General features: G+C 45.6%; 1 protein-coding gene across 1 annotated transcript in view; it reads left to right on the forward strand.

The window, feature by feature from the left end:
• STX12 (syntaxin 12) overlaps positions 1-25,480 on the forward strand; it is a 222,213-nt gene extending 196,733 nt beyond the window's left edge. The window contains exons 8-9 of the mRNA XM_086957486.1: positions 16,173-16,255; positions 25,131-25,480. Of these exons, the coding sequence (XP_086813612.1) occupies positions 16,173-16,255; positions 25,131-25,226 (179 nt within the window). The 3' untranslated portion in view covers positions 25,227-25,480. The remainder of the gene's footprint in view (positions 1-16,172; positions 16,256-25,130) is intronic.
• The last annotated feature ends 913 nt before the right edge of the window (positions 25,481-26,393 follow it).

A 26,393-nucleotide genomic window follows, 5' to 3' on the forward strand; every position in this document is an offset into this window, starting at 1 on the left:
TGGGTGAAGTTCCAATTGGTGGTACCCCGCATTGAGGTCCAATTTGGAGAACCACCGGGCCCCGTTTAAGTCTGCAACGATGTCGTCCATCGTGGGGGTGAGATGTCTCTCTCTCTTGACGGCCCATGTCCACACACAAACTAATGGCACCGGGCTGTTTTGGTTTTGGGGCGACCACAAGGGGTTACACCCATGGTGTTGGGCCAGAGACCTTCTCGATGACGCCGAGTTCCTCAAGTTTCCGTAGTTCTTCTTCTACCTGCTGCCGCAGGTGGAACGGTACTCTTCTGTGCCTCAGCGCCGTTGGTTGTACTGTCTGGTCAATGTGCAATTTGAACAACTTGCCCTTGAGTCGACCCAGACCCTGAAAAAGGGTGGGAAAATCCTTAATCATCAAGTCGGCGTGTAGCTCGTGCACCTGGTTAGCGAAGAACACCAGTTGAAGGTCTTTGGCTGTATGGCAGCTGAGCAGCGTGCCACGTTTCCCACCGGTGACGTGGAACTTCGTCTTCACTTCATGCCCGTTGCTGGACACCACTACATCAATTACACCTCTAAGGGGTAATGGTTCGTCACTGTCGTATGTATAGATTTTTGCGTTTAACGGAGAGAGAGAGACGGGCGAGGGGTGAGACGGTCATATTGGATGCTGTCCATAACATTCACTGATGCCCCAGTATCTTATCAGAGCGTGTACCTGGGATCCTGCAATCCGCACATCGCACATCGGTGGCGGCAGTCTTCGGGCACCATCCCTGCCGACAAAGGATACAAAGTACACCTCATCATCTTCGTCATCCAGGCAGAACGCCGCGCGGGACGGGTCGCTGCAAGGACCGGGCTCTTCAAGCGTCAACTGATGCACCCCTCGTGTAGGTCCTCTCACGCTCGCGTTGGACGGTCGACGATTGTGGCCACTCCGGCACACCTTCGCGAAATGGTTCTGTTTTCCGCAGTTGGAACACGTCCTGCCCTTCGCGAAGCATCTTCCACTGGCAGGATGGTGCATCCCGCAGTTCCCACAGGATGACTGAGGGCTCACCCTCGCAGGCCCTCTCACCGATTGCTATCGCCGGTGAATTACGCCGAGGTGTTCCTCCTTGATGGTTGGTGTGCGATTTGTGGGTCCCGATCGGTGGAGCGCCGCTTCGATCTCATCAGCACGGACATTGGATAATTTGTGCGACCGTGCCAGCACAAGGACCTCATCGAGCGTGATGCGCGGTTGTCTCAGGATGAGGCGCCGAAGCTGGACCGACCTGCGCCCTTGTATAAGTTGAGCCCTAAGCTCCGCTCTCTGGTCTGGTAATTCACAAGCTGTCGCTAGCTTGCGGAGGCGCGCATAGTAGGTGTCAATGGACTCAGTTTCGCCTTGGCGCGCTTGGCGTAGTTTAAACCATTCATAGTCTGGGTTGACACCTGGGTCAAAGTAGCAATTTAAAGCAGTGACTGCCGCTGTGTAATCATTATCTTCACCCCTGTCAGGTAAGGTCTCAAACAGCTCATATAGCTCATCACCACCGTAGCACATTAGCAAGGATCTCTTTACTCTTCCGTCAGTTTCTCTTACGCCGACAAAGTAGTGATCCAGGCGACCAATCCACAACCGCCATCGAGCTGCCGCAGTCGAGGGATCGGAAAGTTCGCTGAAAGGCGGCAGAGGAGCGGCTACACCATGCCCAAGATGCGTCAGTGGGTTATGCGCTGGTGGGGTAGCTGCGGCGGACCCTTGTGCGCCATTACTAGCCGGCGGTACTGCAGCATTCTGGGGTGCAGCGATTTGTGGGGCCTGAGTGGCGTGGCCCGCGGTGCTGTAAGCGGCGGCGGTTTGACTCATTGCCCCGGGCTTGTGTGAGACTGTGGGCCAACTAACTGCGCCACTCACGACAATTCACCTCTTACTAGCGCTAGACGACTGGACTGGTATACTTGGAGTTGGATCCAACGTTGCGCAGTGTTACGTAGTTAATAGGGACTGGCAGGCTGCGCAATGAGGTTGTTGTGTGATGAGCCGAACAACGGGCTGAGTTTCCGTGGCCACGTGGATTGCTTTGACCTTTCTACGCTGACAGGCTGCACAGGGAGGCTGGTATGTGAGGAGCCAAAAGATAAGCAGGGTTTCCTTTGTCACATGAAGATATATATATATATATATATATATATATATATATATATTATATATATATATATATATATATATATATATATATATATATATATATAATATATATGCGCCACTTGTTTCTTCCCCTCCTGAGGTGTTGTGAAGATGTACCACCAAATGCGAGGTTTGTGGGGGGGAGGGGGGCGGCAGGAAATGGGACGCGTGTCCCTCACGTTTCAGGCAATTTCCTCCTTGTCTCTCTTGAAGGCTCAAGGCGGCCGTGCCGCCGGGTGCGCAGTACGCTGTTGCTTTACAGGGCCACGCACAGCAGCCGGCTTTGTTTTGACAGCTCACCTTAGCGCCACGCCGGGCGTGAGGACAGTGCGCAGCGGCAGGTCCGCGCCGGGCCGTCGGTTCAACGGCCGGTCAGCTGGTCTGTTTGACAGGCACTTTCAAACTTGTGCCGCGATCGCCTCAGGCTCGAACGCCGAAGCGTGAGCTTCGCAAGGGCTTGACCTTTGACTGCGGGGGATCGCGGTGACGAGGCGTGCGAAATCCCGCCCTCTGTCGCCAAAATGTAGTGCTGTCAAGCAGGGAAGGGAACGCCTATGCCACAGAGTGGGGCCTAATCTCCACAATTCGAAGGACTCCACACAGACACTGACTAACAGCTACGGGCCGAAGACCACGAGCGGTCTCACCCCCATTTATTTATACCCGTCCGGCGAGCCCGCCGTCGGGGTGTATGAATGTGTGCCTGCGTATGTACGTGTGTGCATGCGTGCGTGTGCAGACGGGGCCGGGTGGCTCCGTCAGTACAATGCTTATAGGCGTGATTTTCCCAGACAAGCCCGCCCCCTTGCCAGAGCCTGCCGCCTCGTTCACAGCTACAGTATCTGTCACAAGTGTACTTAACCATGCGCTGAAAAGTTTATAGAACAAACACACCAAAAGAGTGCCTCACCACCTATATTAGAATCCACACTTGAGGAGAGTTAACCACGCAAATTGTCGTAATCAACTGGGGATTTTTGTTTATACCAACGCTTTTTATCAATTAATCGAAGTTTGTCAAAAAAATCATGAATGAGAAGACACACAAAGACAGTTATCAACAATAGATATTTACACCAAAATGAATGGACTGATCATCGTACAAATGAATTATAGTCTGAGAAAAAGACGTTCAAACATACATGACAAGATAATTTCGAAAACAGACAGTACAGTTAACCATGTGCAGTATAAAACAGTGAATTTACAAAAATTAGAAAATGGGTTTAGTACCCAGGGAAGTTAAGAAAAAGGGAAAGAAATTAGCAATGAAGCGAATACAATTTGTAACTCTTTTTACAACCAACAAGAGCTGGTATGAAGGAACAGATCACAATAATTCTTTGCTAACTGGCCGACGCGTTTCGATTCCAGGTAGTGGTTTCCTGGAATCTCATCAGGGCGCAATAAATCTGTCTGTGGGGTAAAAGAAGGGTAGCCAAATTTAATTTTTGGGATGGTAGACACTAGACCCTATTATTGTGACACCTCGTTATTTATAGTGAACCTACCAGTGTAGGGGTTGAAGCGAATTCAAAAAAGAGCACGTTGAGTCTAGGAGTGCAGAAATAATAGACTTGTCGTTATGTAGTCACAGTGAGGGCGGGGGCCACCTAAAAAACGAAAGAGCCATTAGAATGCTGGCTCCAAATAACTGTGGTCAGTCAGTGGATGGAAGAGAAAGATTTAAGCCTACCGTCAGCTGGGAAGCTTTAAGGAAAGCTGGCGACTGGCACTGTGTTCAAATAGTCTTCCATGGCGGAATTAGGAAAAGCCGTGTACTGTGGGCACTTTAGGGGCAAGAGGGCATTTGCGTCAGGAACATGCTTGAGAGTGACTCAATTACGTACAGCAACTCTCCATTGGAAACGTACCTGAGAAAATCAGTCCCGGTACTGATTGGCCTCGTATTTTAATATATATTCTTTTCTTCGTGAATACAGGAATTTCCACGGCATCTGCTGCAAAAATTAGCGGAATGGGTTGATAGAAAGCTAAACCAAGCCGTGAGTTTAAATGACGCAGTAGGCGAATGAAAGAGCGTGGCATACCTGTGTCTGCCTCAGTCCTGGTAAACGGCGTTCTGCGCTGGTTTCAGAGCGAAAGTGGGTGTGTTTACCTAATACCAGCCCTCAAGTAGAGAGCTAGGCCTTGTGGGAGACGTAGTTCTATGTACATCGGCACAAAGCAAGTGAATAATTCACCGCAATTGCAGAATGAATTGCATCGATGAGGGGGGTGGCGCCCCGTGTTTGCAGAAATTATGAAATTAATTTATTGAGGAGAAACGAGGCAAGGCTAACAGCAGAGGATGCTGCAAACAGCCCAGGCACTATGGAATTAAAGTCTTGCGATTTCTGATAGGCTGTTGAGGCCTTTTTGTACACTATTAAACTTAAGGATAAGATATGCCTCCTTTTTAAGGAGCATTCTGTCCACGTCTGCGTTACGGTGTAAGGATCGGAATGTGTGTAACACCGTCCATTTGAGGTCATTTTCGTCATGTTTGGCTTCCAAGAAATGTTCCACCATCGGGGCATTCAGGATTTTGTTTTTGATCCGGGACCTATGCTGGCAGATGCGAGTGTTGACTTGTTGTCTTGTTTTCCCTATATAGATTTTATCCCAGGGACATAAGACCAGATAAACAACATTCTTGGTCTTGCAGTTGGAGAATTCGGTGTGTTTCCATCTGGTCTCCCCATATTGGAACTCGTCACCTTCAATGGTATTGGGGCAAACAACGCAAGTGCCGCACTTGTGGTGCACTGTGACTGGTTTGAGATTCCATTGAGATTCATAATTTCTGCAAACACTGGGCGCCACCCCCCCTCATCGATGCAATTCATTCTGCAATTGCGGTGAATTATTGCGGTGAATTATTCACCTGGTAGTGGTCTGCCCTCTTGAGCTCTAGGTTTTGTGTTTGAGGCCATCCTCCTCCTGCAGGCTCCCATCTGCCCCTTGTCCCTGTTGGCCCAGTGATGAGCATGTCTCTTGTTTCTCTTCTGCGGTTTCCTTTTGTGTAGCCTTTTCCGTCTTACATTTTTCTGGTTTTTTTTTATTTTCTTGTTTAATTTGTTGCCTTTTCTTGTCCTTTTAATTGTAAATGTAAATGTATTTGAGCTTATATAGTGCACAGCTACCCGCAGTGGGTTTCCCGGCGCTTGCTTAGGGAACCCGTCCTGGTATTCCCCTGTGAGATAGCCCCGGCAGGGTATCCACAAGGTGAAAGCCAGGCATCCCGCCGCGAGGGGCCGTTGTGGAGATTAAGCAAGCTATTGCCCAGAGTCGCAGAGTGTGAACCCGTGAGTCGAGAAGGCACCGGAGCGAGAATTATCGAGTCCGTGGAATTTTTTAGCCCAAGACCCGCCGAGGCGGGGAATTGAACCCTGGTCCAGGGCCGATCTCAGCTTCCGGGTCTGCCGCCTCTAACCCCTGAGCCAAACTTGAACCTGGTTTTCCTTTCTTTCTTTCCCTTTCCCCTTCTCTGTGTCCCCCTTCTCGCCTTCGCTGCTACTAGTTCCCGGTGACCACGACCCCTTCAAGTGGCGTTTCCCACCTCCCAGCTGACCAGCCTTCCTGCCTACCCAACACTACTTAATGGTGGCCGCTATGTGGGCGTGCTGCCAGCGCTCCGAAGGTGTGCCAAAGACGAGCACGTCTGCGCCAAGACCACTCAATGCCACGGTCCCCACAGCCTCCACCGATGTGCCACCAGCACCCTCCACACACTCAACAACAGAAGGACACCCAAGGCCAGTTCACCTGCCATAACTTCATCTTCTCTTGCCATCGTACATCTGACCCACCGACCGCTTGATCCACAAGAACAGGTCCTGACCACCTCAGCTGCATCCTACTCAACACCTGCTCCCTCCACAGACACGCCGTGGCGATCTGGGACCTGCTCAGCTCCGTCTCCCAGGACGTCACCTTTTTCATGGAAACCTGACTGAACCACACCTCAGCCCTGGACATCTCAAGCTCCATCCTGGACAGCTACAAGATTATCCACAAGGACCATGTCAGACTGCCGGGAGGAGGCATTGCCATCGTACACAAAAACCTACTTCGCCTGGCAACGAGCTCCAACGACCACCCACACAACATGTAACACCTCCACTTCCAGCTCCAGACAACCTGAACTCCACCCTCCGCGGCACCCTCATCTACAGACCTCCCGGAGCCCATCCCTCACTTTAGTGAAGGAATAGCCAACATCATCGCTCACTTCTATCTACCCTCAACAGACTACATCCTCCTCGGCAACCTCAATTTCCCCTGGGACAACCTCGACGACCGCAACACATCATCCCCACTGGAAATCTTCACCACCATCAGACTGAAACAACTGGTCTCTTCCTCAACCCACACAGCAGGACACAAACTCAATCCCATCTTGCCCATAGGCAACAACATCTCTGTCAGCCACACCTCCGAACTGCATTGGACAGAACACCACTGCGTCCACTTCTCCTTCATCAAACACAGGGAAGACCACTGCAACCTGTGCAGAAGCGGGAACAAGATCTTTGAAGACCTACTTGCAGCCTCCTTCAGCAAAGCCTCACTGCCGACCACCGCTGATACATAGGCCTCCGCACGAAACCTCTACTGATGGATCTCCAACTGCGATGAAACACTGGCCCCCTCTTAGGAATCCCTTCGGCAAGCAGCACTCTGGGAAAGACAGCTGGTTCTCCCCCACCGTCCAAGAGTCCAAGCGCACTTGCAGACAGCACGAAAGAAGCTGGAGGAGCAGCAAGACCTCGGCGGCCCACACAGCCCTCAAGACAGCCGCCACTGCATACCACCAATAAAACTGCTATACCGGAATGCATCAACACCAACACACACAACAGTAAAGAACTCTTCACTGTGGTCAAATAATTTTCCAATTCCTACACGGGCACCACAGATTCCCCCCTCCTCCAAGATCTCTGCAACAACCTTGCCACCTTTTTCCACCCCTTTGATTTTAGGCATCCACGACAGCTTCACAGTCCAAGACCCACCCACCACACCCACTGCACCCAAAGGCTCCAGATCCCACCGACTCTGCTCAACTGGATTACCCTCACTGCTGATGACACCCTAAGGATCAAGAAAATCATCCTGTCTGGGGCCCCTTTAGATTCCTGCCCCACCACATTTTCAACCGAGCAGGTGCCGCCATTGCCCCCGAATTCTACTGCACCGTCAACTGCTCCATCGAATCCACCATCGTCCCTGAAGACTGGAAACCCGCAGAGATCAACCCATGCTGAAGAAATCCTCTGCTGACCCAGCGGACCACAAGAACTACAGACTCCTCTCTCTGCTCTCCTTCCCAGATAGTCATTGAGAAGCCCATCAATGTCCAACTCACAGAATTTATCAAAACAAACTACACCCTGGACCACTCCCAATCTGGCTACAGGAGTAGCCCCAGCACAGAGACTGCACACCTCTCCACGACATCGGTGCTGTTCTCCTGGACCTTTCTGCCCCCTTTAACACCATCCACCACCACACCCTCTGCACAAGGCTCCACAACACCAGCATCTGTGGCAAAGAGCTAGAGTGTATCCACTTCTTTCTCCCCGGCTGAACCCAGAGAGTCAGGGGCCGACCATTCTTGTCAAATCCTACAGATATCAACTAAGGACTTCCCCAGGGCTCCTCCCTGAGCCCCACCCTCTTCAGCATCTACATTGCCCTGCTCACAGCCATCGGCAGAGACCACGGAATCAACATAGTCTCCTAAGCCAACAACACACAGCTGATCCTTCCCCTCACCAACAAACCTACAGCCGCTACGAGAAACATCCACTAGAGGATGAAGGCAGTAGCTGCCTAGATGAAGGAGAGCTGCCTAAAACTCAAATCTGACAAAACCCAAGTCCTCATCCTGAGCTCTACTCCCTCTGTGTGGGAGGACTCCTGGTGGCCAGCAGCACTCAGAACTCCCCAACACCCACCAACCACGCACGCAACCTCTGCATCTTTCTCGACTCCTCTCTCTCTCTCTCTCTCTCTCTATGAATCCCCAAATTAATGCTGTATCCTCCTTCTGCTTCCTCACGCTCTGCCTATTATGAAAGATCTTCAAATAGATCCCCACCGAGTCCAGTAGAACTGTCAGCCAGGCGCTCATCAGCAGCAAGCTCGACTACTGCAACACACTCAACGCCAGCAAGACCCAAAAACTCCAAAGGAAATTGCAGCACATTCTGAATGCCTCTGCCAGACTTAATCTTAGGCATCCCCTGTTGAAACCACATCTCCTGTCACTGAGAGGCCTCCACTGGCTCCTGATCAACAAAAAAATCATCCTCAAGCTCCTTAAGCACGCCTACAAAGCCCTACACAACCTGAAAACCTAAACCTCCGCCTCTCCTTCTACACACCGACCAGACATCTCTGCTCCACCCATTTGGCCCTGGCCACTATCCCACTGATCTGCAAGACATCGGCTGGAGGAATATCCTTCTCCTACCTCGCTGCGAATACTTGAAACTCCATACCTTTGCACTTCAGGCAATCACCATCACTTCCTCAATTCAGGAAGGACCACAAGACCTGGCTCTTTGACTGAATGGCAGAACCCCCTCCTCCTCCAGCGCCTTGAGACCGTTATGAGTGAGTAGCCGCGCTCTATAGCAACCCTGATTGATTGATTGATCATTTGGTAGCGCTATCCTATCAATAGTCTCCACAAGAGTTGCACTAAACTGAGTAACAGCCACATTATTGTTATTAATCATATTAGACATCTGAAGATTTTCTGATCAAATATTCCTGTTGATTCTCTTCAATATTTTTAAATTGGGAGCCTAGACTTCTGGGAGTTTCAACGGAGTGGTGTCAAATGTATCTGAAAACTTTATTAAGTGCTGATCAGCCCATTAATGGGAGACCAGCGAGTCTACTGACAATGACAATATATTAGTAAAAGTAGGTCAAGAGTGTGGCGAGCTATGTGTGGTGGGCTTCTGAATATTTGTAGTAAATGTATTGCTTTCGAATCATCCCTCATATTATATTTGTGGAGTCAAACTGATCTTCAAAATGGGAGCTGTAGTCTCGTAGAACAAAAAAGTAATCCAACCTGAGAGAATGTGGGACTAATACTTCTACTAACTGAGCGCTAGAAATGTTCTTAGGTTTAGGTGGTCTATATATGAAAGCACCTCCGGGATATTTTGCAAACTTGACATTTATGGTTTCTTACAAAAAGCCGAATTAAGTATTGTTGTTGAGTGCACTCCCTATTGTGATGGATTTGTATAGATATCCGAAAAATTAGAATTTCAAAATTATCTTTACGGCAAAAATCTGCTATATACATTGGTATTCCCGATTGAAAATTAGAGCTAAGCATCTACCAGTCTTATTTTTTCCGTCCACTTTCAAAATACTGCAATTATTTAGGTAGGCATCTGTCATTGAAATATATGTCATGTACTGTGCCCTTGGGTGTCGAGGACTCAAACGGTTTAAAACTATCTGGTAAAGAGTGTTGAGTTGGTACATCATTGAAATGTAGGTTCTTTCCTTGGTGTCCAGTTACCTAACCTATAAAGTCTGAGGTGACGCACAGTGAGCACGACATTTGCCAGTTAATGCTAATTCTGGGCGGACTTTGCGGCGTTCTGCTACGAGGAACTTCGCGAACTGCCAAAAAATTATGCTACACGGAGCTCCGCGTGCTGCAGAGTACGTTGGAAAAATGCTGTTCGCAGTGATTTGCAGTACCTGGTGCTTGTCTGCACTGTGCTATCATCGCTAACCGCACCATGCGCAGCGCAAGCGGGCGCTGCTTCCTTTCTGCTCCTAGAGTAGATTTTTACTTGAGCGGCAGCTTTCTCAACACGAACGGACAGCTTCTCAGCGTGAGCGGTCACGAGCATACACGACCACTCGCAGTGAAAAATCTGACCACCTGTATTGAGAAATCTCACTGGTAAGTTGATTTTCCACACTCGCGCTCGCCAACTTGATGTTGATCGCAAACGAGTAAAAATCTCACCGGGAGGTGGATTTTCCTCACTTGCGCTCTCCAACTTAACGTTGACGCACGTGAGCAAGATAAGAAACTCCGCTAAGCGGAGCAGGATTTTTCATAAAACGAGCGCAGTGGAGTTCACCGCCGAGACTTAGTTAATACATGAAAAAAGTCCTACAGTAGCCACAAGGTTGCATTCACAGCAATTAGTCTTTACCTTTATAGGTAGGCTTGGTTCCACAAGCTGTACATGAGTGTAGGTCGGAGTCGGATTGAGAAGGCGGTTAATCAGGCATTTGCCGAAGGTCCATTGCTTATAGATGTCACGTGGGATATGGGCTTGGCCCAGAAGCATTGCCTTGCCCCTGACCCCTCCTCTGCCAGGCCATCACATTTAGGGAATGAAGGGTGGGAGTATGCAGGGACCTCTCTGGAGGGGCCAGGACTTTCTGGCTATGGGCCATCTTCACCTCAGCCCCCACAGCAGCAGAAGTAGCTTTATCATTTTTCTTAACCCCTCCCATGCAAGGTCCTCCATCTGAGGCAATGGAGGGCTGGGGAGGGAGTGAAGTAAGAGAAGCCTTCCTGGAGGGTGTGTGTGTGTATTTGCATAGCCCTCGCTATGCGGCAACCTTTATTAATCTTTTATTAAACTAAAGGAAATGGTGTTGCAGTTAAACCTTTAGCAAACGAGAAACTAGGTCCAGTCCCGGCGTCCGCTCAACATCTTTGATTCTGGGTAAATAATTTGATCTCCCAATGCTTAAGCTAAAAATGGATTTGGCCTCACGTAGTGTAACTGGTGCTCATGTAAATCGTTCCAATGACCTAGCGCTGAGTTCACCGTATGTAAAACTGTAAAAAAACAGCAATTAGAAAAAAACTGCAATTTACACAGATTCTGCAAGGACCAGAGCATGATACTTAGAGGGCAATCTCTGTATAAAAATATCCGTTTTGTGTTTTTTACGCCAGCATGGATTTTCTGTCTTTGTTTAGTTTAACTACCAGTCATGGATGAATAAAGCATCTTTCGAACATATTTTTAAAGTGCTTTCGCTGTACGTTGATTGTTTAAAATACATACTGGTCAGAGGAAAAAATACCGACTTTTGGTGATTTTCTTAATTTTCACACTGGCCAGGATATTAATATACAGGTCATGTCAGTCAGAAACACAGCTAGGTGGCTACTCTAGTAAGATTAGGTATTATGGCCATTGGGCCTTTTTATTTCACCTCACCCATATCGGTTAAATGCAGTGCTTCTTGTTTTTACCAATCTTACCGATTCTATAGGCTTCAAAAGGCTTAGATTTCCAAACATTCTTCTAAAAATAAGTCAAATGAGACTAACCAAATGATGTTTCATGAAAGTGCCTGATCCTCAAACGTGGGCCACTTTTTGGGGACTTGACTGGGCCTAATTGCAATCCCAATCTGACCATGGTATAGGTAACTCTCCCCATGGGGTTTAGTTCTAACCGGTCAGGAGTCCTGGTGTCGTCCGGGTGCCTTCCAGGCGCAGAGAAGCTTGCCTTAGGCATGCCCGCATTTTAATTCTGATTTTCTTCATGAAGCTAAACCGCTACATAGATGCATTCAATCTCTCCCCCTAAAATGGTGGCCTATAAGGTAGAATGAAGCCTTCAGAAATGAGTGAAAGAGGTCTCAGAATAAAGACATGAACCAACCGATCCCCTGCACTCAGATCAAATTGGTAGTAAAGTGCAAGAGGTGCGAGATATAGCAGTGAAGTCAAGAAGCTCTAGATATATATTAACAAATTAATGCAGGATCATGAGAAATGCATAGAAATAACTCCATGCTATCAAGAGATGCAACATCAAGAGATGCAATGAATTAAAGATTGTACATATCGTACAAATTGAACTTGATATTAAGAAGGCTGCGAGATTAATTTAGAAATGTATATTTACAGTTAAAAAAACAAGCGTTAGTAATTGCCAATCCATCCTTTTTGCATTATGAATACTTGCTTATAATAATCAGCGTAGTACAGGTTCTCACAATTACTCCGTGCATAAAACATTGTAGGAACTAAATTGACATTAAAGAGCAATATTTTAAAATCTGTGATTTGCAGAGCCCATTATGGATAATGGATGGCACTTGGCAAATGAGAGACAATACGGTTTGTAGCTGTGGGAGAGGTTAATCAACCAGAGAACGCAAAAGATGGGGCAGCCTGTTAAATGATCTGTAGATGGGCCAAAAGGTTAGGCCACAAACCAATCAAGAAGATGACTCGGCTGTATAGGAGCAAGTGCTTTTCAGATAGTATACATGGCGCAGGAGTTTGTACTGTCCCAGGGAAGTTGCAGGTATCTGAAAACAACTTTTTGTGTAGGTTTATAGTGATACCCCAAACTACCCCAAGTTTTATTTCACATTTGGAATTGGATATGGATTTCTTTGGAGTATTTTGTTGTTATAGCTCCTTTTCTGCTATGGTTAAAGTTAAGTAGCACTCCTAAGGCGGGTTTTTCGATGGAGGTTTTATAGGACTGGTTAAATCTAGGTGACATGACGGCCATTTCATGGTTGGCTTATGTCAAAAGAAGTTTTTACAATCTTGGATTGATTACCCTTTTTGATTTCCCCAAATGTATCGGCCCACAAAATAAAGACCGGGTCAAAAATATCTTCACTTCATACAGGAAGGAAATCAGAATTGGGAGGACCCTTGTTATGTGCTCAATTATTAGTTGTATGCAAATCTTCAATGTCCAACTCTTTAATGTCCTAGGCATGCAACTTTATTTAACCTTACTTATTAATCATGAGCATAGGATTAACACTAAATATGGTCCATTACTCAGAAGCCTTTCCCTTGGCTGGTTCTTGGTTTGCCTCTCTTCCATGATGCCCATGTTTCCTCTCAATCTACTGTGCACTTTATGCTATTTTGCACTTTGTACCACATGTTAAGAGCCCGATTTCTATGACCGATTCTTTTGCACAAGCACTTTACCTGATATAAAAAAGGGCTGGGATACCTGCTATCTATAGCTTCACTGGAAATTTGCTTTTCTGTACTTCGATATTTGATTGCTGCTATAAAGCTAAGGAAAAAGTATGTGTCCTAAATCACAAATTGTGGAATTGTATTTATTTGTAGATTGTTTTAAAAGGATTTCTAAATGGATTGTCTGTTTTTATTCCTCACGTGATTGTGAAGTTTGTATTTATTTTGTACTTTTATGGTCATTTATTTGGCCGAATAAGATTATTGAACTGAACTGAGCTATTCCCAATTGGCCACCCCTTGCTATGTTCAATGTTTTACTTTTTCGTTGCAAGCACATGCCTGCTATGCTTTTGGGACTGTGTTTTCTGTTTTTCTACTACTATTTTTTGGGTTGTTGAATTTTTGTGTGTATTACTGTGGGTGGATGAGTAGGTAAATGGATAACTGGATGCATGAGTGCAAGGATGTGTAACAGAGTGCTTGTATGATGAGTTATTGGCTACCTAAGGTTGCCAATTACTAAAGATTTACTGCGTGTTTTAGGAGTTATTCCTATGCCTCGAAATGAACATTTTCTGTCTCTAGTGTCTTAAGGCGGTTTCTGCATCCATCAGCTCCTCGAGAGACCACTTCAGTGACTACCATTTCCCCACCTTTTTGTGGTCTACCCGCAGCAGTCCCACCTCCTGGAACACAGACTCAATTTTGTGCTCCAATTTGTACTTGGTATCCGAAATCGCCGCAAGAATTCCTGCACTGTTCATAGCCCCTGGGTAAACACCACACGCTCTCCGGCAGATATGCAGTTTTTCCCTGCGGGACTGGCTTCTCACCATTTGTACAACCCATCCTCTATGCAGGCTTCCAGCACCTGGTCCATGAGGATTCGTGCCAGACGCTCTTCTGGCCAGCCCCAACGCACCCCAAGATTGGCCCAGGGACTGCTCCAGCACACTAGCTACACTAATAATGCTGTATTGGTCTCCCTTCACTGCTGCTGTTGGGAGGTTAGGCCGCCCCACAGCCAGCATGCCACAGCTCTCCCTCACCCGCAAAAGTCTGCGCAACCCCCCGGGCAGAAGTCAGATCTCCATCCACCGTCCCAAGAGGGGTGGGTCAGAAGGCACACACCAGCCCCCTGGAGAGGCGCCTCTACTGCAGGGGGAAACATCCTTTACCCCGCATGTGTTACTTCGCATGCCATCACCCCACATTTTTTACACTGCAAAATCTTTACAATGCAGGGCTTTACACCGCAAACTATTACAATGCATTCTCCAAAGTAACGCCGTGGAGTTAGAATAGCAAATTGCATTTTAATGGGGAATGCTTTGTAATGGATTGCATTGTAAAGCCCTGCGTTGCAAAAGATTTTGCGGTGTAAAAACTGCGGGGTAATGGCACGTGGAGTAAAAGTGTGCGGGGTAAAGTGTCCTATTCACCCCAGGGCATGAGCACCCTGCCCCACTCCTCACTCACTGAGAGGTCCCCGACCAGGGATCCAGGGCGTTCACACCCCTCACTCCGTAAGGTCCTCCTTCCCTCTGCTGGTCGTGGGACACAGCTGACACCTTCTGCCCCACTCTCTGGGGGCCTGACTGCTGAACAGAAGCCACTCCGGACCTCCAGGTGTCGCCACTGATAAGGGGCACTCTCTCAAATTGCCCTTCAGGCCCCCACTTCATCCAGTTGCTCCTCGGGTTACCATTCACTCCCGCAATCCAAGGTTTATTGACGATGCTTCCTGCTCGAAAAGGGGGGGGGGGGGCTCACTAAGTCAAGGTCCCCCTAATTCTTTAAATATAGCCACAGGAGGGCATCTCTGGTTCCCGGCCTCAGCCACAGAGTCCTTGGGGCTCAAAGCTCACATCCGAAATCCCTGTTGCAGGCTCCTAGTCACCCTTGCTATTGCGAGGCTGCGCTGCCTGCTGCCATCTTGGCTGCTGTCACCGACCTCGCCTCTGTATAGAACGACCAGAAATCCCTACTCAGCAGTGTGATGTGCATACTCTTTCTGCATTCACTCCCTTTTCTGTTCACTCAATAGCCAGTGTTGACTCATTGTCACATAGAGTAAAAGCTTTACCTAGCATCTGTGTATGCCAGGGTTTGAAGGTACATACTTACTGTCCTACGTTTGAAAAGCTGGGAGCTAAAAGAGATGGAGCACAGTAGAAGCATGGGGAAAGCCAGTGCTGGGAGGGGGAGAAACCCACACTGCGGCCTTAAATCTCTGGGTTTTGAGGGATTTAGACAGATCAGCCTTTTCAGTACAGTCTCTGTGATAAGTACACTGTGCGGTATTGTGCTGTGCTTTGCAGTAAAGCCTTTGAGCGAAATAAACTGTGGGGATAGCTCTCCACTAATGCCTCGGAAGAGGTCTTAGCGAATGACCTATTGAAAATGTTCATGTTGCTATGAAGGGAACTTAGTGGTATGTGGCTGAGACCTGTAATTAGAGAAACTTGTGGAATGAATCAAAGAACAATTCAGGTAATGTTAATTGGGATGATTTAGGATCACTCAAATAGTAGATGATTATATCATGTATAGCCATACCTAAAATGTGCAAAATTCACACATAAGCACACTGTAAACATGGCAGCTCTCTGTAACTGAAGCACTCCTTGAAATGCAGATCACCGCAATGACATGTCTGATTAGAAGGACCGTTAGTAACGTAATGGCCTAAGGTACTGAAGCCTGCATCAGGAAAGTGCCAATTGTACATTTTCAAAACTCTGAGGGCATGTGCAGCATGAAGAAGCACTGGAAATGGTTATCGTTCAGACTTGCATTTCAGTTAGAAGTCAGACAGACCTATTGGCTCGAGCAATGTTCAAAAAGACCAGTCCTATTAATTTATCAGTACTTCTTATTCAGTGGAGTACTTGCAGGGCTGGAGGATCACGTACATGGGTTATGCGTGTTCCTTTTTGTATTCTATCAGCACTAAGCACTTTTGATCTTATTTAAGGTTTAAATGGAGGATATTTACAAGTGTAAACATAAGAAACAAATTTTGCTTTGCAGATAGTATAGAAGCAAATGTGGAAAGCGCAGAAGTGCACGTAGAAAGAGCCAGTGAACAATTACAGAGAGCTTCATATTACCAGGTAAGCATGCCGTTAGTGCTCAACAGTCTTCAGTGCTAGTTGAGTTCTGCTTTGCATATTTGTAGAGTTCACTGTCACCCAGAAGGGCATCTTGGTGCTGAGCCGGTGTTTTGTATTGTATTGTATTGTATTGTATTTTTAATTTGTACGGCACAACATCTACCCAAAAAGGGTTTTCCGGCTACAGCTAGGAATGACCTAGAAGAAGGGGGCCATTATCGATTCTAGCCTCGCTAAAGTCAGCTGGAGGCATTATTGAAAGAGGCAGTTTCAGTTTCTTCTGAAATTCATGAATGTAAGATGAAGCTCTGATGTGTAGTAGCAGGTCATTTCAGGCTTTCAGGGCAATGAGGAGAAAGCTCGACCTCCTGCTGTGGACCTGCTTGTGCATTGGGATGTGTGCAAGTAGAAGTCCAGCAAGTTGAGGTATCTTGATGGTCTGTGTGGATGGCTTGTGAAAAGAGATGCGGCTATTGAGGTAGGCTGGGCTCTTGTGTAGTGCTCTGAAGTTGTGAGTGAGGAATTTGAACTGTGCTTATTTGTGTATTGGGAGCCAGTGGAGTTTTTTGAGGTGTGGTACCATATGTGTGAGGTGTGGGACCTTAAGAGTGGTTCTTGCAGTTGTGTTCTGAATGGTTTGTGGTCATTTGGTGAGTTGTTTGTTGATCCCTGGGTGTAGGGTGTTCCCACAGTCCAACTTGCTAGAGATGAAGGTGTGAGCTACCTGTTTGCATGTGATGGTAGGGCACAATATGAAGAATTTCTTCAGCATCTTCAGAGTTTGGAAGTATGAGATTATTGCTGCGTAAACTTGGGTGGCTATATTGAGATTGCTGTCAGTGACGATCCCAAGGATGTTAGTTGGTGTGTCACATAGCTCAGCAGGCCACCAGGCTGAGTCTCATGGTTATGGGTTCTTCCTGAAGATCACAACTTCTGTCTTGTTGGTGTTAAGTTTGAGGCAGTTGGTACTCCGCTAGTCAGCGACTTTGGTCATTCAGGCAGTGAATTTAATCCGGGTGTTTAGAGACTCGTCCGTGCGAGAGAGTATGAGCTGAGTGTCGGCAGCGTAGGAGAGGATATTGATGTTGTGAAAGTGGATGATAGCAGGAGGGATCATGTATGTACTGAAGGTCAAGCTCAGTGATGTTCCTTGTGATACTCCACAGATGGGGTCGTGGGCATCAGAAGAGTAGGGGGGCTAGGCAGACAGATTGGGTCCGCCCAGACAGGAGGGAGCAGATGCGGTGAAGGGTGGGTCCTCTGATTCAAACCTTGTGTATGCATTGGATGGGTTGGGATACCATTTCGAATTCAGCTGAGATGTCCAGAAGGATGTTGCAGCTGTCTCCTCTGTACATGGTCATACAGATATCTTCTGTGATGGTGCTGATGCCTGTTTCTGTGCTATGGCTGGGTCTGAAACTGGACTGTGTGACGTAAAGGAGTTGGCGCCCGTTGAGACAGTTTGAGACATTTATTGATGGGTTTCTCTAGGGCTTAGGCCGGATATGGCAGCAAGGGCATTGGTCTGTAGTTGGGGAGCATTGATGGGTTCACAGATATCCTTTTCAGGAGGGAGAAAAATGCTGCATGTTTCCTTGCATCTAGAAAGGTGGCAGAGGTGATGGAGGAGTTAAGGCTCAAGATGAGCCTTGTGCTGGTAGACCGAAGTCCTCTAGTGAAGGTGTGGTGCGACATGGGTCCGATGGGCCTGACATTTGATGGACTGTATGGGGACAGGGGTTTCTTCTGTGTTGGTGTCGTACCATGTGGCTGTAGTAGTTCCCTTGGATGTGACGGGGAGTCTAGTTGAGAGGTCTGCCTGGTCCAGTTGAAGGTGGAAATTGCCTTATATGGACGTTATCTTTCTGCAGAAGAACTGCAAGAGTTGGTTGTCGAAGTCAGTGAAAGGGTGATGCAGTTGGAGGTGGCTGCTGGTGAAGTCTTTCACAGTGGCGAAGATCTCTGCTGCTGTTGATGCTGGCGTCACAGCAGTCTGCTAGTGTATTGCGTTTAGTTTTCTGGATCTACTGGTGGTAGCATCTGAAGTTGGATAGTAGGTGTTCCTATCCATGTTGCCTTGACTCGTTTTTCACCTGTGCATCGGTTTTTTGCAATGATGCTTCGTCATCCTGAATTTCTCTGTGTAGCAGCTGGCTTGAGTTGTGGAACTAGTGGATTTGCTACGTTTGAGCGAAGCCAGAGAGTCTGCTCAGGTGGTTATCCAGTTAATTACATCTGGTAGGCTGCTGCTGTGTTTGGGCTTGTGCTTCGTGAGCCAGGCTGTCCAGTCTTCTTTTGGGATGTTTTTGAAGTATTCACCATGTTACCTAGCTTTGCTAGGTATGTGTAGGACTGGGATGGTGAACTTGGCAAAGGCGTGCTCTGTCCAAGTGATCAGCATGGGCATGTCTACTGAAACATTGTTGAATTAGCTGAAGGAGGTGTCTGGCAGAATGAGTCTGTCCTTTCATGAATTTACTGAGGCGTCGGCTTCCCAGGTCTTTAAGTATTGTGGTTGTGTTTGGGTTAGAGGTTTCTTCCAGGTTGAAGGTCAGGTCTCCAAGGAGGTTGACAGCCCTGGTGTTGAGGATGTGGGGTGCGACAAAGTTCGCGATTGTATCAGAAAAGATGGTGTGTGGTCTTGGTGTTCTGTAGAGGAGTGTGCCTCTCAGGGTAAAGTTGACTTTGATTTCGAGATGAAAAACAGGTGTGTGTTTCATATAGTTGGCGGTAGTGTCCATTGAGGTGGTGCAGCTGATTGCATCCTTGAAGACCACGGCAATTCAACCTCAGGCTAGTGCTGAATGTCCTGCCTGGCGATCTTGTATCTGGGAGGGATGGCTGTGGCGATGTCAGGTGCTGACGCAGTATTCATATAAACAAACAACGGTCCGAGACCTATATATTTCCAAACAAGCAATAAATCAAAACGTATTCAATTAAAAGGCGTATGTTATTTAAACAACCCTGCTCAATCAATGATAAACATAAAGAAAATAGGCAACAGCAACAAACTCCAAGTATATATGCAATGTTTTTAATCTATTGTCATATTAAAGTATTGAAAGCAAATTCACAGTGTTATGTACATTTTCTTATATACATTGCCCCGTATTTAGAGCGTGCAGTAAAGCAAAAAGAGGTGTCAAAAGAGCGTGAACGTGGTAAGGTGAAAGGAAAAAGAAATCACACAGAATTGTAAAGATATTCTAAATCATTCAAAAAACACCAGCCAATGACGGCCGGAACAATATATCCTGGCCACTTCAATTAGTCAGCATACAATCCCTAATGTTATTCTAAGGCATAAGATGTAAAAAATGTCTGCACTATATCATAAAGGGAGATATAATTAGTGGTCCAGGTTTATAATAAGTGTCGACGTTTCGACTCGTCTTGCGGCCTTGCGGTTGATTATGCCTGGGCCATGCGAGTCTTCTTCAGGACAGATAGGACGGGGCAACACAGGGATCTCATTGATGACCCTATGAAAAATATAAATAACCATGAGGGTTGGGGCTGTTGCCTAATCACTTAAAACAAGGGCAGAAATCCAAGAGTGCTTACCCTTCTCGGGATGTAGTGCTCGTTATTCCCACTCCAAATTGACTCAGTCCTTATAAATCCAGAAAAGTTATCCAAGTGTTCTGGAAAATCAATAAGGAGCCTATTTATAAAATCATATATTTACCATGATGTTCGCATCAGACACAAATTATTAAATAATTACCTCTTCAATTTATTAGGGTTTCCTATCCTAAGCGGATGTACATGTTCCACTACATGTCTTTGAAAACAGGAGGCTTGTATTCGAATTCCAATCGTAGGTATTGGGCAATTTCAAAGTATAGTTTGGTTCAAGCAACTCCTCACGAAATAATGAACCTGAGGAATGAAGGACCAAAAATAAGGAAAACACCCAGAATTATGGCGCTACCAAACCAGAATGATTAAAACACTGGATGTCATTACCTGAAATGGTTAATGATGTCGCTTTGGTCGATAGGCTAATGGTTGGTCACATTGCCGATGTTGTGAAAGTCAGGCAGCTGAAATGAGAACCCATTGTAAGTGCCTGTGTTAGATTAAGGCCTTGGGTTGGTGTTCATAACGAGTGGACAAGGGTGTTGTAACGTGCTTACCGAAAAATAAAGGCGAAGTTCCTTAGATTGGACACGCGTCTGCAGGAAACCCCAGGACAACTGATCGCGGGTGAACCGCGGCATTGCCCAACACCTTGTTTTAGTTTAGATCGGTCTACTTCCTGTTGACGGAAAACGAAGACGGACTACGCCGATCCTCTGGCAAGCTCCGTTGTTCGTCTCAAACCATCATATACGGGCAGAGTGACTGAATCCATCCATCATTAAGAAAGCTAGGGTTTTTTAAGAAAGCTAGGGGTTTTGTTTAAGAACGCTAGGGTTTTTTCGTCAACATTGTTGGTAATTTAAAAGTGCACGAAATGAGGCTTAGTAATTAAGATATTGTAAACAAACAACTCCTGGCTAAATATATATAAACCATTCTATGCATATTTTGCCAATTATAGCCAAGATTCACAGGGTAATCTCCAACAATGATAGAAAATGTGGCGGCCATCTTAGTTAGGGAAGGCAATTGTCAAACCACAGTTCCCATCGGTGTACACATTTTAAAACCATATCTTACAAAGACATTTTCACAAAACACTGATAGCAATATTTACAAATTCCCACAAAACACTTGCCACAATATTTACAAATTACTTAACAGGAAGAACAAACAAACATATTTCAGTGTTTCATATAGTCATTGACTTCAGCGGCTAAGGGTAAAATTTAGATGATTGCCACCTGTCTGTTAATTTCCTCCAATTCATTTAGACCCTTATGAGCCGTGTCTAGAAGGTATATCCAACGACATTCCCTTCTGCTCAAAATACTCTGGAGTTCACCTCCTCTTGGATTTACTTGTACCTTCTCCACAACCCACCATTTGATACTCTCAGGTGGATGTGCGAATTTCGTGAAATGTTGCACGAGTGGAGCTCCCACTGTTTTACACCGTATCCGACTGACATGTTGGGGAATCCTGCACTTTACTCTCTGTATAGTTTGTCCCACGTACATAAATCCACAGGGGCACAAGATGGCATAAATCACCCCTGTGGTGTTACAGTTGCTATGTACTTTCAGCGTGTGTGTCTGATCGTTGTGTGAGAAGGTGGTACATTCCACAGTAAGGGGGCATGCTTTACAATTCCCGCATTTTTTATGTCCCATTACTGGCGGTAAGCCCCATAATGTGGTTTGGGAGGGGACTGATGTTACTGGAAGAAGTGATTTGATTAGGTGGTCCCTGATGCTCCTCCCTTTTCTGAAAGCGTGTAAGGGTGTTGAAAGTCCACCCACTTCGTCTTGTACCAGATGCCAATGTCGATTTATGGCTTTCTTAATCTGATTGCTTCTGGTATTAAACGTTGTCACACACACTAACCTTTCTTCACTTCTGTCCTTCTCTTGTACCATAAGCAATTGATCCCTGTGATTATGCCAAGCTCGCTTACGAGCCTTCTTGAGTAGGCGTATGGGATAACCCCTCTCGCTTAGTCTAGCTATCAGGAGAGATGACTCGTCAAAGAAATCCTCCTTCCTTGTACAATTCCTTCGGAGCCTCAGGAATTGCCCAAAGGGGAGGTTGTCCCTGAGGTTCCGAGGATGGTGACTCGAATACCTGAGGAGCGTGTTGCGCTCACTACTCTTCCTGTATGGAGTAGTGTATAGGTATCCCTGCTCGGGCCTTATTCTCCTGATAGCTAGACTAAGCGAGAGGGGTTATCCCATACGCCTACTCAAGAAGGCTCGTAAGCGAGCTTGGCATAATCACAGGGATCAATTGCTTATGGTACAAGAGAAGGACAGAAGTGAAGAAAGGTTAGTGTGTGTGACAACGTTTAATACCAGAAGCAATCAGATTAAGAAAGCCATAAATCGACATTGGCATCTGGTTCAAGACGAAGTGGGTGGACTTTCAACACCCTTACACGCTTTCAGAAAAGGGAAGAGCATCAGGGACCACCTAATCAAATCACTCCTTCTAGTAACATCAGTCCCCTCCCAAACCACATTATGGGGCTTACCGCCAGTAATGGGACATAAAAAATGCGGGAATTGTAAAGCATGCCCCCTTACTGTGGAATGCACCACCTTCTCACACAACGATCAGACACACACGCTGAAAGTACATAGCAACTGTAACACCACAGGGGTGATTTATGCCATCTTGTGCCCCTGTGGATTTATGTACGTGGGACAAACTATACAGAGAGTAAAGTGCAGGATTCTCCAACATGTCAGTCGGATACGGTGTAAAACAGTGGGAGCTCCACTCGTGCAACATTTCACGGCATTCGCACATCCACCTGAGAGTATCAAATGGTGGGTTGTGGAGAAGGTACAAGTAAATCCAAGAGGAGGTGAACTCCAGAGTATTTTGAGCAGAAGGGAATGTTGTTGGATATACCTTCTAGACACGGCTCATAAGGGTCTAAATGAATTGGAGGAAATTAACAGACAGGTGGCAATCCTCTAAATTTTACCCTTAGCCGCTGAAGTCAATGACTATATGAAACACTGAAATATGTTTGTTTGTTCTTCCTGTTAAGTAATTTGTAAATATTGTGGCAAGTGTTTTGTGGGAATTTGTAAATATTGCTATCAGTGTTTTGTGAAAATGTCTTTGTAAGATATGGTTTTAAAATGTGTACACCGATGGGAACTGTGGTTTGACAATTGCCTTCCCTAACTAAGATGGCCGCCACATTTTCTATCATTGTTGGAGATTACCCTGTGAATCTTGGCTATAATTGGCAAAATATGCATAGAATGGTTTATATATATTTAGCCAGGAGTTGTTTGTTTACAATATCTTAATTACTAAGCCTCATTTCGTGCACTTTTAAATTACCAACAATGTTGACGAAAAAACCCTAGCGTTCTTAAACAAAACCCCTAGCTTTCTTAAAAAACCCTAGCTTTCTTAATGATGGATGGATTCAGTCACTCTGCCCGTATATGATGGTTTGAGACGAACAACGGAGCTTGCCAGAGGATCGGCGTAGTCCGTCTTCGTTTTCCGTCAACAGGAAGTAGACCGATCTAAACTAAAACAAGGTGTTGGGCAACGCCGCGGTTCACCCGCGATCAGTTGTCCTGGGGTTTCCTGCAGACGCGTGTCCAATCTAAGGAACTTCGCCTTTATTTTTCGGTAAGCACGTTACAACACCCTTGTCCACTCGTTATGAACACCAACCCAAGGCCTTAATCTAACACAGGCACTTACAATGGGTTCTCATTTCAGCTGCCTGACTTTTCACAACATCGGCAATGTGACAATCCATTAACATATCGACCAAAGTTACATCATTAACCATTTCAGGTAATGACATCCAGTGTTTTAATCATTCTGGTTTGGTAGCGCCATAATTCTGGGTGTTTTCCTTATTTTTGGTCCTTCATTCCTCAGGTTCATTATTTCGTGAGGAGTTGCTTGAACCAAACTATACTTTGAAATTGCCCAATTCCTACGATTGGAATTAGAATACAAGCCTCCTGTTTTCAAAGACATGTAGTGGAACATGTACATCCGCTTAGGATAGGAAACCCTAATAAATTGAAGAGGTAATTATTTAATAATTTGTGTCTGATGCGAACATCAAGGTAAATATATGATTTTATAAATAGGCTCCTTATTGATTTTCCAGAACACTTGGATAACTTTTCTGGATTTATAAGGACTGAGTCAATTTGGAGTGGGAATAACGACCACTACATCCCGAGAAGGGTAAGCACTCTTGGATTTCTGCCCTTGTTTTAAGTGATTAGGCAACAGCCCCAACCCTCATGGTTATTTATATTTTTCATAGGGTCATCATTGAGATCCCTGTGTTGCCCCGTCCTATCTGTCCTGAAGAAGACTCGCATGGCCCAGGCATAATCAACCGCAAGGCCGCAAGACGAGTCAAAACGTCGACACTTATTATAAACCTGGACCACTAATTATATCTCCCTTTATGATATAGTGCAGACATTTTTTACATCTTATGCCTTAGAATAACATTAGGGATTGTATGCTGACTAATTGAAGTGGCCAGGATATATTGTTCCGGCCGTCATTGGCTGGTGTTTTTTGAATGATTTAGAATATCTTTACAATTCTGTGTGATTTCTTTTTCCTTTCACCTTACCACGTTCACGCTCTTTTGACACCTTTTTGCTTTACTGCACGCTCTAAATACGGGGCAATGTATATAAGAAAATGTACATAACACTGAGAATTTGCTTTCAATACTTTAATATGACAATAGATTAAAAACATTGCATATATACTTGGAGTTTGTTGCTGTTGCCTATTTTCTTTATGTTTATCATTGATTGAGCAGGGTTGTTTAAATAACATACGCCTTTTAATTGAATACGTTTTGATTTATTGCTTGTTTGGAAATATATAGGTCTCGGACCGTTGTTTGTTTATATTAATACAATACCCAGGTCCAGTACCTTTTAGGTCACCCCATTTCTGTAATGGACGCAGTATTCAGGCAGGCCTCAGTGAGGAATAACAGGTCCGGCTCATGGTCATGTAGCAGGTCCCTTATCTAGTGGATTGTTTAGCGAAAGATTGGGTTTAGAGGAGCACATACAAGTGTGGAGCGTTGTGCAGTTGGTATGAGTGATTTTGGTGTTGGGTGCTGTTAGTGCGAGAGTGGTGAGCTGTGTTGTGAAAGAGTAATTGCTTACTTGCTTATGGTGTGAATGGTATTTCTGTCTACTCCGGTCTCGATATTTGTTTCCTGTATTCTAATGTTATCTTCTCCTTTTATCTGTATTAGAGTAAATCCCGCAAGAAGATTTGCATCTTAATCTTAGTCTTGTCCATCGCTGCAATCGTCTTGGGCCTGATCATCTGGTGGGTAACGAAAAATTGAAGAGGTGGAGGGAAAGTAGCTGACACCGATTTGAAGATTTATTATCCACGACTTTCAGATGGTGTGTTAGAACCACTTGAATGCCCAACAAGGAGAACGAAGAAGCGCACTTACTAGAAATCCTGATAGTAAAATCTTTTAAAACATCTGCAAACTAAAGACTACTACTTTAAATTAGTGAGCCATGAAAATATGTATCTGTAATGTACAAATAGTATCGCTGTATGAAATTAAACTGTTAACTTATACATTTATCATTGAGTTATCTGCTTTCCATCCACCCTTCTGACTATTTGACTTCAAATGCACCTGTGTACTGAAGACCATTCCATCAGAAAAGATTAGATATGAATAGTTTGTGTAGTCTAAGTAACTGTGTAAACAGATTAATCTGTTTTGAAGCTAGTAGAATTTAGTTGATGTTGAAAGGATTTTAATATCGATAACTATGAATAGTCTGCATAGAAGGGAATGTAAATTCTCTTCATTTTGTTTTCTTGTTCCATTGCCGCACAGTGAACATTCTAGACCTCAGTAATCTACATAAAGTCAGGATGGAAGTGGCCTGGGCTGGCCAAACGTTTTTTAAGAACAAATGTGTACCTAGCAAAACGATATCACCCTAAAATGTATCATTCCTTTTATTGTAGTCTCTGATGTTCTGAATCGCATTTCATTTTTGGAGTAGTTGGTCAATTATATGTTTAAATATATTTTAACACTAAAACTATTATGTTTGTTATGTAGACTTGAGCACATAATTATCTGCAATTATCTGATTCATGAAAGAGTGCAAGAAGAGCAAAAAATGTAACCTTTCTAATGGCTTTTTCCTTCCTGAAGGGTTTTTGTCCTCAATCCTTCCCAGGCTTCACCTTGAACTTTTTTTTCCACAATTCCAATTCACCATTCCAGGTGATGCTTTTGTTGGACCAGTCTCGTACTCAAGACATCATTTTCAGATAGAAGCAATTACTTAAGTGCCAACCCCCCCCCCCACATCATAGAAGTCATGTTTGGAGCTTGCTGAGGTGTCTGTGGAAGAGGTGTGGCGCAGCGGCCAGGGCGACGGACACTGGACGCTGGGGCTCACGGTTCGATCCCTGGCTCTGGTGGCAGGGTTCTGCCCAGCACCATGTGACTCTGGGCATTAGCTCGCTTAATCGT

The sequence above is a fragment of the Lissotriton vulgaris genome, chromosome 2_1, assembly GCF_964263255.1.
Source record: "Lissotriton vulgaris chromosome 2_1, aLisVul1.2, whole genome shotgun sequence".
NCBI classification, from domain to species: Eukaryota; Metazoa; Chordata; class Amphibia; order Caudata; family Salamandridae; genus Lissotriton; species Lissotriton vulgaris.